This window comes from Petromyzon marinus, chromosome 66 (genome assembly GCF_048934315.1).
Source record: "Petromyzon marinus isolate PM22_M1 ecotype Great Lakes invasive population chromosome 66, UKy_Petmar_22M1.pri1.0, whole genome shotgun sequence".
Classification (NCBI taxonomy): Eukaryota; Metazoa; Chordata; class Hyperoartia; order Petromyzontiformes; family Petromyzontidae; genus Petromyzon; species Petromyzon marinus.
This window is the reverse complement of record NC_133732.1, coordinates 2,225,447-2,242,939: the sequence shown is the minus strand read 5'-3', so window position 1 is coordinate 2,242,939 and position 17,493 is coordinate 2,225,447. Positions and strand designations below refer to the sequence as shown.

General features: G+C 49.6%; 1 protein-coding gene across 1 annotated transcript; it reads left to right on the top strand.

Annotated features, from left to right (window-relative positions):
• Positions 1–9,879: 9,879 nt before the first annotated feature.
• On the top strand, positions 9,880–12,810 carry LOC142905340 (complement C1q tumor necrosis factor-related protein 5-like). Its single transcript, XM_076054521.1, has 3 exons — positions 9,880–10,045; positions 10,370–10,432; positions 12,314–12,810. The coding sequence occupies exons 1-3, from the start codon at positions 9,880–9,882 to the stop codon at positions 12,808–12,810; spliced, it is 726 nt and encodes a 241-aa protein (XP_075910636.1).
• Positions 12,811–17,493: the final 4,683 nt, after the last annotated feature.

Genomic DNA, 17,493 nt, shown 5'->3' with positions numbered 1-17,493 from the left:
TGCATGCACCCCCCCCCCACCCCCCCCCCCCGTATTAAACAAAGCTTTTGGGCAATATCTCGGAAAAATACCCAGCAAAAATCTGCAATTGTGCTCGGCTTGCCCAATGCAGTGGTAATGACTGCTAATTTTCGGACGTGAAATTTTCTCACCAAGGAAAAATAGGCCCGGCACTTTTCTCAGCCACCTTTCTCCTTGTCAGCCAGGGTGTCTGGGCGATATATGAATCGGTTAAACAACGCAGAGAGGCATAGCAGCTTGCACAAACTGAAAAAGTCCTGAAACCTCAACAATTTTCCCATCCGGCATCGGCAGTGAAGGAGGAAATATTTCAATTCCAGCTGATAGCTGTGAGGGTTGCTCATTTCTAACAAGGGAGAGAGAGGAGTTCGGATCCATTTTCTCTCCCGTGCAATTCCTCATTTTTTTTTGTTATTCCACGGCAACAGAAAGAAGGACAATAGCTTGATCTGGAATTCTGATCATTTTAACAAGATTTGGAATGTATTGACTATGCCTTGGTTCGTTATGCACAAGGACGTGAACAAACTGTGGCGGATAATACTTCATTGACAACCAAGTACAACCAACTCTTAAAACTCTCAGCGACTGTAATAGCACGCGAGTACAAAACCCTGCAGTTCACCGACTTCACCCAACGACCCCGCGTGTCACCAATGACGGAACACCGCATCGACTTAAACAGATAGAGACCACTGCGAGGAACGTTCACAACAACCCTGACGCACGCCTCCACTCCTGGGTGACGAGGCAACGCACCAGAAGCCCAGGATATGCAAATTCACCGTCGAGGTCGACTACATAGTCATGGGTGCGACAAGGATGTCCTCTCACTCCCACATTATTCAACATCTATTTTGAACACGCAGTTCATGAAGCCTTCAATAGCTGTACCGGAGAAATTTAAACTTGGTAAAGATGCAATGGGAGGCTGATCGATGCCCGGGTGCGGTCAAGGGATGGCTCCCTATTGGTCAACCACGTTATGTATGCCAATGATTTGGTAATTGCTGCTCATTCAGAGGAGGAGTTGGAGACACTGCTGCTAAATCTGGAGCTTGCCGCTAAGAGGTGGGGCCTTACAATCAGCCCCACCAATACTAAGCAACTGCCTGGGTATTTTGTACCATCGGACACTCCACGGCCACAACTCCCAATCGGTGATGGGGTAGTTGTGGAGAGAGTGGAAAGTTTCCCATACCTGGCGAGTGTGCTCATGACCGGCTCTTGTTTAGCAGCAGAGGTCTCGCTCCGAATCAGTCGAGCGGCAATATATTTTAATCGGTTGCATAACGCTGTGTGGAAGCTACCTGGTCTGTCGCTCCGCACAAAGCTTCAGGTCTTCTCGGCCACAGTCATTCCCTCCCTATTCCATGCTTGCGAAACGTGAACACCCCTAATGGAACATCTTCGCCGGTGATAAATATTTAGGCTGGCCTGCTTACGATCCATCCTGGGTTGAATCAGGCTGGATTGTGTGAGGAGCTCAAAAATATTTGAAAGATGTGGACAAAGTCCCATCGGTGAGCTCCTCCGGCAGGCAAGGCTACGTTGGCTGGGCCATGTAGCCTGCATGCCCAGTCACCGCATGCCTTAACAGCTTTTGTTCGGCCGGATAGAGGGGGCTAAACAGGCGTGGCATGGTCTAGAGAAAAGATGGAGTGATGTGGTACAGGAGGACGCGGAGCTGAGTGGACTTGCCGATGACTGGTACCAGCGGTGTCAAGATCGGCCTCTGTGGAGGAGGCTTGTGAAGGACGCTACTGGGCAGTGGAGACAATCACCCTCTTGCAACAACGGAGGGTGGAGGACCGATGCTCACAATATCGAGCGGAGCACCGGGTGGCTAAATCACAGCAAGTTGGCATAGTAGGGGGCATCAGCCAGTCGTCTCAGTCAGTCAACCCGTGGCACCTGCTGGGTCTGCCCCGTGACCTCCTGCCAGCAGGCGTTCGACACTTCACGTGGCCTCAAGGTGCACATAGCCTGGCACAAGCGTCGTGGTGACATCACCGTCACTTAGTGGCGAATGGCGGTTGGTGTTGTTGTGTGCATGTTCATGTGTTGTGTGTATCTATATGATATGTGCATGTGTATGTATCTGTATGTTTCTTTGTTCCTGTGTGTGTACATGTGTGTGCATGTTCATGTTTCCAGCAAAAACCACCACCTATCTCCTCACTGGTGCCAGATGGTAACGCTGTGGTGGATGTGAGCAATGCCATCCAGGAAAGGACAATTCCAAGATTGCCGATACCCGTTAATGGTGGTTGCAGCCACCATAGGTCCAAAACCAGGGTTTTGGACGGGTGTGAGGGGATGATACAATACATATACCACTAAAATACATGAAAAAAATCTAACTAATCTTGTTCCGGAGGTCCCGGGGGGAAAAGTATCTATGACAACTCCTGGCCAAACCCAATTTGGTGGAGCCAGAGGTCTGAATCATTACCATTGGGGTTCCTCCAGAAACAGCAAGAAGCCATTGCGAGTGGCCACGCGGAATGTTCAAACGCTCACTGTGGAGGTAAGGCTGCCACTCCTCTGTTGGGAGCTGGACTGGTACCACCTGGATCTCTGCGGCATTCAGGAGGTCCGGTGGACTGGCTCCAGCCACTATGAGGGGTGGACAGTCCTCTACTCGGGGCAGAAGACTGCCAAACAACAGGGAGTGCATTTTCTTCTGAACAAAAGAATGTAGGGGGTATGGGAGCATAGAGGTGAGGTGTGGGAAACTGGAAGCCCCAGGCCACTGTGAGCTCTCCTTCCCTTCAATCAAAGGCAAGGTATGGTGGTCGTGGTTATTTATGCCCCCACCAAAGATGAACATCAGTGGAGGGATGCAGGCAAGGCCGATGAATCAGATGCCTTTACAGACCTCCTGTTAGAGGTGCTAGCTAAAGTGACCACTTGAGATATAGTCTTCTTGTTAGGTGGCTTTGAGTCTCGAGTGGGTCATGATGCTGGCACCTGGTCTGGAGTGATTGGAAGTCATCGGACAGATCAGCTAAAAAACAACGGTTGGAGGCTGCTATATTTTTGTGCAGCCCATGGGCTTGTAATTACCAACACGCTGTTCCAGCATCGGTGCATCCACACAGCATCATGGATGCATACCGGGTCCAATCAAGAACATCTGCTGGACTACATAATGATGGAAAAGTGGATACGCGCCCATTTCCTTGACACCAGGCCCTAAAGTGAGGCTGATCTGCCCACTGACCATCGGCTTATCATTTCTAAGATGCGCATGCCATTCTTCCACTCCGGTAGTGGGTGTACATCCAGGAACCTATTCGAACAAACAGCGGCCTGGTCTCAGCTATCTCATGAAAGTTGCAAGTGAGAATTTCATGATCACTTGTAGCTGGGGTTTGGACCTTCCACCATTCCTGATGCCGAGGGGAAATGGGCGAGTTATTGGACTGTGGCTCATGCAGCTGCAATGGCTGCTTTGGCTGCACTGTCCAAATCTCCCCAGAGACCCTGGCGGACAGAGGAGGTGTTCAGGCTGCCTGAGAGAATGAGGAGGCTTACCACAGCCTTCTCTCATAGATTTGGAGAACCATACAGCGCTGCAAAGATGGGTGTTGGTCACGGGTTGCTGAGGAGATGGAGTCTGCCTCAGTAATACCCGATCACAAATAACTGTTCAACTCCATGAAGAAGTAACTTCTAGTGCCACACCTATCACCATCATTAGGGTGTTGTATATGCCATTTTCAAGAAATTATATGAAGAGTGATATCGCCTACTTTTCACGTAATAGTTATCTTTTTACATATATATGGATTTAGCGTGTTCTAAAAAAACACCCAGTAACTGAGGCCTGTGAACTCCTCCCTTGAAACAACAAAAGCAAAAGGCGCACCCCCTGCTGCTTTAGCAGCGTCCCGAACACAAAGGAGACGGGCATCGTAGAGGTTACTTACTCACAAGCCTTTGCTTGAAAAGTTATAATGTTTGGATTGACCACCACCGTGAAGGAATATTTTCCAACATTATGGTATTAAACGTTAGCTTGATGATAGAATGTGCTGTTATATGGCGGTGCAGCCCAGGAGCAAAAGGTTTTCATAGTGACTATTTGGCAGAAATCTTGACTTAAAGCTTTCGTGACTGCAGGAATTAATATTATTGGGTCTTTCGGAAAAGTCACGAAGATCGGTTGAAAGAAAAATAATGTTTTTTGATCACAACACAAGCAATCGTGATCAGGTGGAGGAGAGAGGGGGAAAGCTGCTGATGCAGACTGTTTTAAAAGGTTTGAAATGGGTGTAGCCCAAGGGTCATAAACGAAGTGGGCAGGGCTAGTTATGTTAATGTGACCGGACAGTGGCCTCCACAATGAGGGAGCGGAGGCGGCTATGTTAATGTGAGATATTAGCATGTTAATGGCAGATCGCAGAGCAGCAATGTCGAGCTCGGCATGCGAGGTGGCTGTGTTAGTGTGGGAAATTTAACCTGACCACCCAGCTCGACGACGCTAACTGACTGCATAGCTGGCTGACTATCCAGCAGTGGCGGCGTCGGGCGATGACAAAGATGACAGCAGCGACGACGTCCACGACGAGGACGACTTCCACGGCGAGACGACCCTGATTCCCACGGACAGCCCCGAGCTCCCTCTCTCGCCCCCTTTTATACTTCCAGCGGGATCTGGCCACGCCCTGGCCACGCCCCCCTTCTCGAACCTTCTAGCTGGTTCTGAGAGCTCAAACATGGATCGCTTCCATGACCCTTGACCCAGTTCTTCCCCTTGGGTGGAAACACCCGCAATTGCTACTTCTAGTCGCCAGTCGGCTCTGATACACTACATTTGCATGGGCAATATTGTTGGTGTTTTGAGGATAATGTGTTCGGGGAAGTTGACATTAAAGTTACTTAGATTAAAAACAGGTTTCTGTGTGCTTCTTTCCTAAACTCGTGCATCATTGTCGTAATAACGAACTGTATCCTGCGGTGAGATCTGAATCCCAAGACCTGACACAATTGCACAGGTAATTGTTAAAGCGAAGAACCATTAACGTTAAAGCAAGAATCGTACATGTTGAAGCAAGAATCATTGGCATTATCACGATTGGTGAAACATAGCCCGAGACAACGAGAGAGCCAATAGTACATTTTTATTTCATAATTTTACCTATTTTTTATTTATTATATTTTTTAAATCACAATATTTGCAACAGGGAAAAAAGGTGATATGATCTACGACCCCCAGGAACAGGTTTGTAGATTTGCTGAGCATTTCTGTGAGGTCTTAGGGGAGGGTAAGTCCCTCAGCCTGGAAAACATCATCGGGAAAAATAGGAATGACCATGCTGAGGCTGTCGTGCCTCAGATATTGGAAGAAGTAGTCATCTTGATTTGATGCTTTCGTGACTGCAGGAATAAATACTGTTTGGTTATTTAGGTAAAATCACGAGCAATAGTCATCAGATATTCACCTGATGACGATTGCATGTGTTGAGATCGAAACGTCGTTGTTTATTTTGTTTTATTTCCACCTACGTAACTTTACCGAAATAACCAAAGAGTATAGAAGAAGTCATCTCCTGTGAGTGGCTGGCTAAGGTGCTATCTGTTGAAGAAGTACAGAAGGTGATCCAAAATCTGAGAACAAGAAAAGCACCAGCCAGAGATGATCTCCCAAGCGAAATTCTGAGGGATGGTGGCGTTTGTGAGAAAACTTACATGACATCATAATAACAGTCTGGACAAGCTGACGGGTTCTGCAGGATTGGAAGGATGCCCTACAGGGGCAATTCCCTCTTCAGTGTTGCGGGAGAGGTCCTGGCAAGGATTAATCAGCCAGGCATGCTGAGGTGAGGCTTGTGGAGCCCAATGTGGTTTCAGGAAAGGGCCGTATGCACAGATGCTATATTTTCTGTCCGTCTGCTACAACAGAGGTGTAGGGGATTCCAACAAAACCTACATCTCTCCTTAATTGACCTGGTCAAGGCCTATGATACTATCAGTAGGCCTGGGCTCTCGGTTGTTCTTCTATGCTTTTGAAGTCCGTGACTCTCTGCTCAAAATTATTAAGGGTCTTCATGAATGTGGGCAGGCCCTAGTAAAACTACGTGGCCAGGAGTCGGAGCTTTTCGCTGTTCACCTTGGGGTATGACAGGAATGTCCTCTGGTTCTAACATTATTTAACATCTATTTCTACCACGTAGTTTGTGATGCCAACGATGGCCGTACCGGAGGAATTTCTCTCTGGTACAGATACAATGGGAGGCTGATCGATGCCCACGTGAGGTCAAGGGATGGCTCCCTACTGGTCAACCATGTTATGTATTCCGATGATCTTGTGATTTCTGCTTACTCAGAGAAGGAGTTGGAGGCGCTGCTGCTTAATTTGGAGCTTGCCACTAAGAGGTGGGGCCTTACCATCAGCCCCACCAAAACTAGGCACCTGCCTGGCTATTTTGTGCAATTGGACAATTCGCCCCCACAGCTCGCAATTGTTGATGGGGCAGTTGTGGAGAGAGTGGAGAGTTTCCCATACCTGGGCAGTGAGCACATGACCAGCTTCGGATTCACAGCAGATGTCTCACTCTGAATCAGTCGAGCGGCATTATCTTTTCATTGGTTATGTAATGCTCTGTGGAAGCTACCTGGTCTGTTGCTCCACACGAACCTTCCCATCGGCTCGGCCAGTCATGCCATCCCTTCTTTACGCTTGCGAAACGTGGACCCCCCCTTACGGAACATCTTGCCAGGTTAGAAACATTAGGCTGACCTGCCTATGATCCATCCTGGGTTTAAACAGGGTGGATTGTGTGAGGAGCTCACAAAAAATCTTTAAAGATCTGGAAAAAATCCATCGGTGAGCTCTTCTGGCACGCAAGGCTGCATTAGCTGGTTCATGTAGCCCGCATGCCCAGCCACCAAATGCCTAAACAGCTTTTATTCGGCCGGATAGAGGAGGCTAAACGGCGTGGCAAAGGTGAAAAAAGAGATCGAGTCATGTGGTACAAGAGGATGCGGAGCTGAGTGGACTTGCCGATGGCTGGTACCAGCGGTGTCAAGATGGGCATCTAAGGAGGAGGCTTGTTAAGAATGCTATTGGGCAATTGCACTCCAGCAACAACGGAGGGCAGAGGAGCGATGCTCACAACAACACGCGGAGCACTGGGTGGCTCAAACACAAGAAGCTTGCACATAAAAGGGCACAGATGGTGCATCAGCCAGTCATCTCAGTTAGTCGACCCATGGCACCCACTGGATCTGCCCGTGATCACCTGCCAGCGGGAGTTCGAAATTTCACGTGGCCTCAAGGTGCACATAGCCTGGCGCGAGCGCGGTGGTGATGTCACCGCCGCTTAGTGGCGAAAGGCGGTTGTTGTTGTGCACGTGCAAGCACACGTGTGTGTGTGTGAAAGTTTCCTTCCCCCGCACCTTCGATTAGCACGGTTGACTACGCATGGTGCGAAAGAAGTTGAACGTGCATACACACGTGTCACAGCATGGAAAGAGGTGGCGGCGGCTGATTACAGAGGCCTTCATCCAGCAGCGGATAGTCCCTGGCAGATGGTGATGATGATAGCAGTAGTGGCAAGGGTGAGATATCACACACAAAAGCAACGCACGCGCGTGCGTGTTTTGGTTCCAAATCGAGAAATTCAATAAGCGGACAGGGTCACACTAACTCCATCACGTGTTCTCTGTGTTGCTGTCAAAGTGAGCGCGTGAGAGCGCGATAGTGTAGCGGTTAGCTCTACGCCACGCTGCGAACCCGACGACCCGAGTTCAAATCACGGCCAACATTGGCTATTTCGAGAATCTAAACTGGCCCTGAGCCTCCGCGAAGTCGCCTCAGTCTCAAATGAGTACCTGGGACATAAAATCATCGCTGCTGGGGAGACAAAGGCGACCGGGAGTGGTGCTGACCACCCACCCCCTCATGTGCCATGCCGGCCTTCATACGTGCTCGCGAACAGCTCTTGCCCCTACAGTCTATTACAGGCTATACAGGGGCAGTCACGTGCGGTAAGGCGAGGCAGGGGAGTCAGAGCCTCACCTGTCAAACTGCAATGAAAATAGCTTTACTTCAAGTACAAAAAAAATCATGAAATAGAATAAATAGTATGATTTCCACACTGATCTGTGTTATAAATATAATTTCTGTATGAAGCCAATAATTTTTATAGTTAAAATCGCCAATTTTGCTGAGCTCTGCTGCAAATGCAGGAAGAGACGAGATGTGAGGCAGCGACGAGCTCAGCCTCCCCTCTGATTGCGCAACCCCTCAGAAACTGGATGGAGCGCAGGCAATAAGCGCATGCCTGTTACTATCTCAGTATGTCACCAATGTAATGTTTGTAGACCCCTTCATTGTATGTAACCTTCCATAGTCCAGGTAACTTATTTCACGTATTATGTGTATAAAGATATTTAGGCTCGCTGGTCTCGTCATGAAACTGTATTGAAAAAGCACCAGGGGAGGCAGCTATCACATCTGCCTCACTGACGGGGACGTGTCAGACACGCCCCCCTCAATGATGACACGCCCCCTCACTAAGGACACGCCCTCCTCAGTGAGGGCACGCCCCCTCGGTGAGGATACGCCCCCCTCAGTGAGGACACACGCCCTCAGTGAGGACACTCCACCCCTCAGTTTGGAGATCTGGCACTGATACTAGCCAGTGCCTCCCCACCCATTGACCTCACCGCACGTCACTGCTAAATATCACCACTAAGGGAGATGAAGGCGGATGGGCGTGGTAGTGCTGGCCACCCACCCCCTCGTGTGCCACAGTGCCGGCCTTCATAGGCGCTGCTACTTCTCGCTCTAACAGCCACTTGACCCCGGCAGTCTGTTAAAGGCTACACGAGGGATCTTTGTCTTTCTTGTTTGTGCTCGTGCGTGTTGACTGTGACGTCATATGTGGGAGGTCTGGACCAAGTTAGAAATGGAGGACCACGTGACTCAAGTAATGTTTAAAAGAGGAGACGGGGGAGAGGATTCCAGTGACTTGGTGACGAACGCTGAGCACCGACAACCTCCGATTAGCAGGACGCTCAGCTGCTACATACGGTGGTCCGAAAGAAAATTCAGCGTACCGTAAGTATAAAGACTCACACAGAGATCCATAGACTCATCACACCAGACCCAAAGAATCATCACACGCTGACCCATAGACTCACAAAAAGACCCATAGACTCACATAGAGACGAGTAAACTCACACATAGACCCACAAACTCACATAGACCCCCAGACTCACACAGACCCATAGATGCACACAGAGATCCATAGCTTGACACAGAAACCCATAGACTCACTGGGAGACCCATAGACTCATCACACATACACCCACAGACTCACACAGGGACCCGTAGACTCACACAGACCTATAGACGCACACAAAAATTCAAAGTCGCACACAGAGACCCGTAGACTCACATAAAGACGGGTTAACTCACACATAGACCCACAGACTCACGCAAAGGCCATAAACTCCTCAACCAGTCGCACAGACTCACACAGAGAGCCATAGACTCACAAAACGACCTTAGACTCACAAAGAGACCCATAGACTCAAACAGAGACCCACAGACTCACAGAAAGACCCATAGACTCACAAAGAGACCCATAAACTCACATAGAGACGAGCAGACTCACACAATGACCCACAGACTCGCACAGAGACGAGTACATTTTCACGTGACGATGATAACACTACATCATTGAACTTTCATTTGTGAGGGGCAGTGCGCTTGTGAAAAAAAGAGCGACTATATAGCAGCTCATTTGTAATTCACTTGGTAAGATAAAATAATAGTTCGCAGTTTAGATCCATCCTGTATACCGGGCAAGCTAGTTAACATCTCGCCACTGCTGTCCCCAGATGTCCATCTCGGCCCTGCCGCTGTTGCTGCTGCTGCTGGTGGTGGTGGTGGTGGGAGCCCAGCAGGAGAGGACCATCTGCGCGGGCATCAACGGGATCCCCGGGCAGCCCGGAGCCCCAGGGCAGCACGGGACTCCTGGGGCCCCTGGGAGGGACGGCAGAGACGGTGAGGGGTCGGGTCCCAGAGACTCCCCACGGTGCGCTCGTGGTGCGACGCGATCACTCGCTCGCGCACTCGTTCACTCGCTCATTCATTCACTCACTCGTTCGCTCAATCGTTCACCCGCTCACTCATTCGCTCACACGTTCACTCACTCAATAGTTCACTCATTCATTCACTCAATCGTTCACTCGCTCATTCTCGAAGGAGAGTGGTTCGTGTGGAGTAGAGTGAGGTGAGAGGGGAGAGGCAGGAGAGTGCGTGGAGGGGAGTGGAGTGAATTGAGAGTGGCTTGAGGAGTGGACGAGCCATGCTTTGTTCTTCTCGCAGGCACTACCGGAGCACCCGGAGCCAAGGGAGACGTCGGGGCTCGAGGCTTGACTGGGGACCCAGGTGGGACTGTGACACTGACTCGTGTGCTCCTAGCAGCTGATTCCATATACTTATTTGATTTACCAAGTAATCCTCACTGAGCTATGTGTAGTGGCATAACGTGCGCAGAGATTGCAAACAACATTTGCATTTATGTACAGGTTGCAGACAGTGAGGTCACCTCAGGACGAGCAGGTGCAGGCGCGTGGCCTGGGTGACAGCAGACAGAGAGACGCCAGCAATTAGTGACCGAGGCAACGATTGGCTGGCTGCAAATTCAAACGCGGTGTAGGCGCTACGGAGGCGCGAGACAGTGGCGATAAGGTGGAGGACGCCGGCTTAATGAGGGCCATCTGAGGGCACTTAATGAGGAGGGCGATAAATGGGGAACGTGTGAAGCAACGGGGTTAAGTTGGTTGGAGATGAAGCAGTGAACACTTTTCAAGAGAAGTCCGGGACCTTGCCCTCCACACCTCGTCCTCGCCAGCGGTGATGGCTGAGCCCCCGCTGGTGGGCACGGGCAAGACACGCTAGCAGAGGAGAGGCGAGCAGAATCTTTAGCCTGAGTGTGATAGGCTAAAGGGGTGAGAAGCTATCAGAGTATACAGATAGAGTGTCCGTGACAGGCTAGGAGAGCGGGGAGTAACAGGCTAGTGGAGCAAGAGAGAGTAAGCTCGAAGTAGCAGGCTAGCGGAGGAAAAAAGCAAGAGTTCGCTACAAGAGTGCGTGTTGCTGAACGTGAGGAGCATCCGTGTGGGATGCTGTGAATAAAGTAACACAGCAAAAATAGACGAAGTTTTAGACGTGAATAACCACCACACGACAAATGTAACTCTTGTTCAGAAGCGACCTGGCCACACGTAATGATAGCTCGACGAAGTGGACTCATCATCACGTGGACATTTAGTCTACTAAATCAATTTCTAAATATGGAAGGAAGAAAATTCAGAGGATTCGGTGAAAAATTCACGCAACCACGGGGAGAGACGCATGCAAACTCCATTATAACAGCAGGTGTCAGGATTGTGATCAAGCACACGACGTCCTGTAAACCAAGTGAGGTAGTTAAGATCTAGCCACCGACAGGCTGCATGTGTCACAGAGCGATTCATCACTTCTCTTATTATTTTTACGTGAAGTTAAAAGACACCAGAAGGGGCCAAGCAACTCAATATAATCGAGGTAGGAAATAACCGAGCTCACTGCTCTATTTATTTCACTGCGGTAGCTTGGAGATGTTAACTCCCTCGTCTGGTACACAGGAGGTCGTCGATTCGATCACAACCCTGACAATTCCTGATGTTAATTCGGTGTTTGCATGTTCTCTCCGTGGTCATGTAATTTTTTCTTCGGGTCCTCTCGTTTTCCCTTCAACGTTTAGACTTCAGAGTATTTGGCTGCTACAAAATGCCACGTGATGATATCAGCCTTTTCATTGTCGACAGGCAGGTCACTTCTAAAAAAATGGCAACACAGCAGCTCAGTGGACCTTACACCTGGTAAAATAACAAATAGTTTAGTTCCAAGTTTAGTCATGGGTCTCTATGTATCTTCATGTTTTGGAAATTAGAGCTCACTCGGTATACCGTGTATAGCTGCAACATCACCCTATGCTCTGGAAAATATACCTCATTAGGTACACCGTGTATAGCCAGAACATGACCCACATATTCTGGAAAACAGAACTTACTCAGTACACCATGTAGAGCTGAAACACGTGTTCCATACAGACACGTCGTGCAAGGTTTTCCTGTAAAAAAACAAAGACATTTGTCACAGGACACGACTCAATTGTTGGGATAAACACACAAAAATCAAAGATCCTCTATATAGCCTTATCAAACTGTTGTCGCAAGTGCTGTTCGTGAGCACCGATGCGTTTGGACCGTGTGGTCCACCTAGGTCTGCCGGGAAAGCTGGGCCCTCTTGGCCAACCGGGGCGCGTGGGGACTTCGGGAGTCCCAGGTGAGCAGGGCGAAAGAGGCGAGAAAGGCGAGCGGGGAGAGAGCGGCGTGGGGCCCAGGTCGGCCTTCTCCGCGAAGGTGGACGCTTACACGCCGGCGGCCGGCTCCCCCGTGACGTTCAACGTCATCATCACCAACCCGCAAGGCCACTACAATGCCGGCACGGGGAAGTTCACCTGCGCCCACCCAGGCGTTTACTATTTCACGCTGTCCGCGCATTCCCAAGAACACTATCTCGTGGTTATGATCATGAAAAACGGGAAGGTCATCTCTAAGGTGTGCGGTGAAAAATACGACGCAATAAGCGGCAGCGTCGTGCTGAGTCTCAAGGCCGGAGACGAGGTTTGGCTGGAGTTGGAGGCTCCGTACATTAATTTGTTCTTCAACGTGCACAGAGACGCCGTGTTCAGCGGCTTTTTCCTGTACCCTGAGTGAATCGTTTTGTTTCCATCAGCGCATCTGAGAAAACAGATTGGGAACACATTCACTCACACGCACACGCATGCACCCACCCCCACCCCCCCCCCCCCCCCCCACGTATTAAACAAAGCTTTTGGGCAATATCTCGGAAAAATACCCAGCAAAAATCTGCAAATGTGCTCGGCTTGCCCAATGCTGAGGTAATGACTGCTAATTTTCGGATGGGAAATTTTCTCACCAGAAGAAAAATAGGCCCGGCACTTTTCTCAGCCACCTTTCTCCTTGTCCTCCAGGGTGTCTGGGCGATATATTAATCGGTTAGACAACGCAGAGAGGCATAGCAGCTTGCACCAACTGAAAAAGTCCTGAAACCTCAGCAATTTTCCCATCCGGCATCGGCAGTGAAGGAGGAAATATTTCAATTCCAGCTGATAGCTGTGAGGGTTGCTCATTTCTAACAAGGGAGAGAGAGGAGTTCGGATCCATTTTCTCTCCCGTGCAATTCCTCAATTTTTTTTATTTCACGGCAACAGAAAGAAGGACAATAGCTTGATCTGGAATTCTGATCATTTTAACAAGATTTGGAATGTATTGATTATGCCTTGGTTCGTTATGCACAAGGACGTGAACAAACTGTGGCGGATAATACTTCATTGACAACCAAGTACAACCAACTCTTAAAACTCTCAGCGACTGTAATAGCACGCGAGTACAAAACCCTGCAGTTCACCGACTTCACCCAACGACCCCGCGTGTCGACAATGACGGAACACCGCATCGACTTAAACAGATAGAGACCACCGCGAGGAACGTTCACAACAACCCTGACGCACGCCTCCACTCCTGGGTGACGAGGCAACGCACCAGAAGCCCAGGATATGCAAATTCACCGTCGAGGTCGACTACATAGTCATGGGTGCGACAAGGATGTCCTCTCACTCCCACATTATTCAACATCTATTTTGAACACGCAGTTCATGAAGCCTTCAATAGCTGTTCCGGAGAAATTTAAACTTGGTAAAGATGCAATGGGAGGCTGATCGATGCCCGGGTGCGGTCAAGGGATGGCTCCCTGTTGGTCAACCACGTTATGTATGCCGATGATTTGGTAATTGCTGCTCATTCAGAGGAGGAGTTGGAGACACTGCTGCTTAATCTGGAGCTTGCCGCTAAGAGGTGGGGCCTTACAATCAGCCCCACCAATACTAAGCAACTGCCTGGGTATTTTGTACCATCGGACACTCCACGGCCACAACTCCCAATCGGTGATGGGGTAGTTGTGGAGAGAGTGGAAAGTTTCCCATACCTGGCGAGTGTGCTCATGACTGGCTCTTGTTTAGCAGCAGAGGTCTCACTCCGAATCAGTCGAGCGGCAATATATTTTAATCGGTTGCATAACGCTGTGTGGAAGCTACCTGGTCTGTCGCTCCGCACAAAGCTTCAGGTCTTCTCGGCCACAGTCATTCCCTCCCTTTTCCATGCTTGCGAAACGTGAACACCCCTAATGGAACATCTTCACCCGTGATAAATATTTAGGCTGGCCTGCTTACGATCCATCCTGGGTTGAACCAGGCTGGATTGTGTAAGGAGCTCAAAAATCTTTGAAAGATGTGGACAAAGTCCCATCGGTGAGCTCCTCCGGCAGGCAAGGCTACGTTGGCTGGGCCATGTAGCCTGCATGCCCAGTCACCGCATGCCTTAACAGCTTTTGTTCGGCTGGATAGAGGGGGGTAAACAGGCGTGGCATGGGCTAGAGAAAAGATGGAGTGATGTGGTACAGGAGGACGCGGAGCTGAGTGGACTTGCCGATGACTGGTACCAGCGGTGTCAAGATCGGCCTCTGTGGAGGAGGCTTGTGAAGGACGCTACTGGGCAGTGGAGACAATCACCCTCTTGCAACAACGGAGGGTGCAGGACCGATGCTCACAATATCGAGCGAAGCACCGGGTGGCTAAATCACAGCAAGTTGGCATAGTAGGGGGCATCAGCCAGTCGTCTCAGTCAGTCAACCCGTGGCACCTGCTGGGTCTGCCCCATGACCTCCTGCCAGCAGGCGTTCGACACTTCACGTGGCCTCAAGGTGCACATAGCCTGGCACAAGCGTCGTGGTGACATCACCGTCACTTAGTGGCGAATGGCGGTTGGTGTTGTTGTGTGCATGTTCATGTGTTGTGTGTATATATATGATATGTGCATGTGTATGTATCTGTATGTTTCTTTGTTCCTGTGTGTGTACATGTGTGTGCATGTTCATGTTTCCAGCAAAAACCACCACCTATCTCCTCACTGGTGCCAGATGGTAACGCTGTGGTGGATGTGAGCAATGCCATCCAGGAAAGGACAATTCCAAAATTGCCGATACCCGTTAATGGTGGTTGTAGCCACCATAGGTCCAAAACCAGGGTTTTGGACGGGTGTGAGGGGATGATACAATACATATACCACTAAAATACATGTAAAAAATCTAACTAATCTTGTTCCGGAGGTCCCGGGGGGAAAAGTATCTATGACAACTCCTGGCCAAACCCAATTTGTTGGAGCCAGAGGTCTGAATCATTACCATTGGGGTTCCTCCAGAAACAGCAAGAAGCAATTGCGAGTGGCCACGTGGAATGTTCAAACGCTCACTGTGGAGGAAAGGCTGCCACTCCTCTGTCGGGAGCTGGACTGGTACCACCTGGATCTCTGCGGCATTCAGGAGGTCCGGTGGACTGGCTCCAGCCACTATGAGGGGTGGACAGTCCTCTACTCGGGGCAGAAGACTGCCAAACAACAGGGAGTGCATTTTCTTCTGAACAAAAGAATGTAGGGGGTATGGGAGCATAGAGGTGAGGTGTGGGAAACTGGAAGCCCCAGGCCACTGTGAGCTCTCCTTCCCTTCAATCAAAGGCAAGGTATGGTGGTCGTGGTTATTTATGCCCCCACCAAAGATGAACATCAGTGGAGGGATGCAGGCAAGGCCGATGAATCAGATGCCTTTACAGACCTCCTGTTACAGGTGCTAGCTAAAGTGACCCCTTGAGATATAGTCTTCTTGTTAGGTGGCTTTGAGTCACGAGTGGGTCATGATGCTGGCACCTGGTCTGGAGTGATTGGAAGTCATCGGACAGATCATCTAAAAAACAACGGTTGGAGGCTGCTATTTTTTTGTGCAGCCCATGGGCTTGTAATTACCAACACGCTGTTCCAGCATCGGTGCATTCACACAGCATCATGGATGCATACCGGGTCCAATCAAGAACATCTGCTGGACTACATAATGATGGAAAAGTGGATACGCGCCCATTTCCTTGACACCAGGCCCAAACGTGAGGCTGATCTGCCCACTGACCATCGGCTTATCATTTCTAAGATGTGCATGCTATTCTTCCACTCCGGTAGTGGGTGTACATCCAGGGACCTATTCGAACAAAGAGCGGCCTGGTCTCAGCTATCTCATGAAAGTTGCAAGTGAGAATTTCATGATCACTTGTAGCTGGGGTTTGGACCTTCCACCATTCCTGATGCCGAGGGGAAATGGGCGAGTTATTGGACTGTGGCTCATGCAGCTGCAATGGCTGCTTTGGCTGCACTGTCCAAATCTCCCCAGAGACCCTGGCGGACAGAGGAGGTGTTCAGGCTGGCTGAGAGAATGAGGAGGCTTACCACAGCCTTCTCTCATAGATTTGGAGAACCATACAGCGCTGCAAAGATGGGTGTTGGTCACGGGTTGCTGAGGAGATGGAGTCTGCCTCAGTAATACCCGATCACAAATAACTGTTCAACTCCATGAAGAAGTAACTTCTAGTGCCACACCTATCACCATCATTAGGGTGTTGTATATGCCATTTTCAAGAAATTATATGAAGAGTGATATCGCCTACTTTTCACGTAATAGTTATCTTTTTACATATATATGGATTTAGCGTGTTCTAAAAAAACACCCAGTAACTGAGGCCTGTGAACTCCTCCCTTGAAACAACAAGGGCAAAAGGCGCACCCCCTGCTGCTTTAGCAGCGTCCCGAACACAAAGGAGACGGGCATCGTAGAGGTTACTTACTCACAAGCCTTTGCTTGAAAAGTTATAATGTTTGGATTGACCACCACCGTGAAGGAATATTTTCCAACATTATGGTATTAAACGTTAGCTTGATGATAGAATGTGCTGTTATATGGCGGTGCAGCCCAGGAGCAAAAGGTTTTCATAGTGACTATTTGGCAGAAATCTTGACTTAAAGCTTTCGTGACTGCAGGAATTAATATTATTGGGTCTTTCGGAAAAGTCACGAAGATCGGTTGAAAGAAAAATAATGTTTTTTGATCACAACACAAGCAATCGTGATCAGGTGGAGGAGAGAGGGGGAAAGCTGCTGATGCAGACTGTTTTAAAAGGTTTGAAATGGGTGTAGCCCAAGGGTCATAAACGAAGTGGGCAGGGCTAGTTATGTTAATGTGACCGGACAGTGGCCTCCACAATGAGGGAGCGGAGGCGGCTATGTTAATGTAAGATATTAGAATGTTAATGGCAGATCGCAGAGCAGCAATGTCGAGCTCGGCGTGCGAGGTGGCTGTGTTAGTGTGGGAAATTTAACCTGACCACCCAGCTCGACGACGCTAACTGACTGCATAGCTGGCTGACTATCCAGCAGTGGCGGCGTCGGGCGATGACAAAGATGACAGCAGCGACGACGTCGACGACGAGGACGACTTCCACGGCG

Excerpts from the sequence above, each read along its gene's own strand:
- LOC142905340 (XM_076054521.1), top strand. The coding sequence starts at position 9,880 with ATGTCCATCTCGGCCCTGCCGCTGTTGCTGCTGCTGCTGGTGGTGGTG. Across the intron at positions 10,046-10,369 it reads TGGGAGGGACGGCAGAGACG|GCACTACCGGAGCACCCGGA; the intron begins GTGAGGGGTCGG and ends TTCTTCTCGCAG. Across the intron at positions 10,433-12,313 it reads AGGCTTGACTGGGGACCCAG|GTCTGCCGGGAAAGCTGGGC; the intron begins GTGGGACTGTGA and ends TGGTCCACCTAG.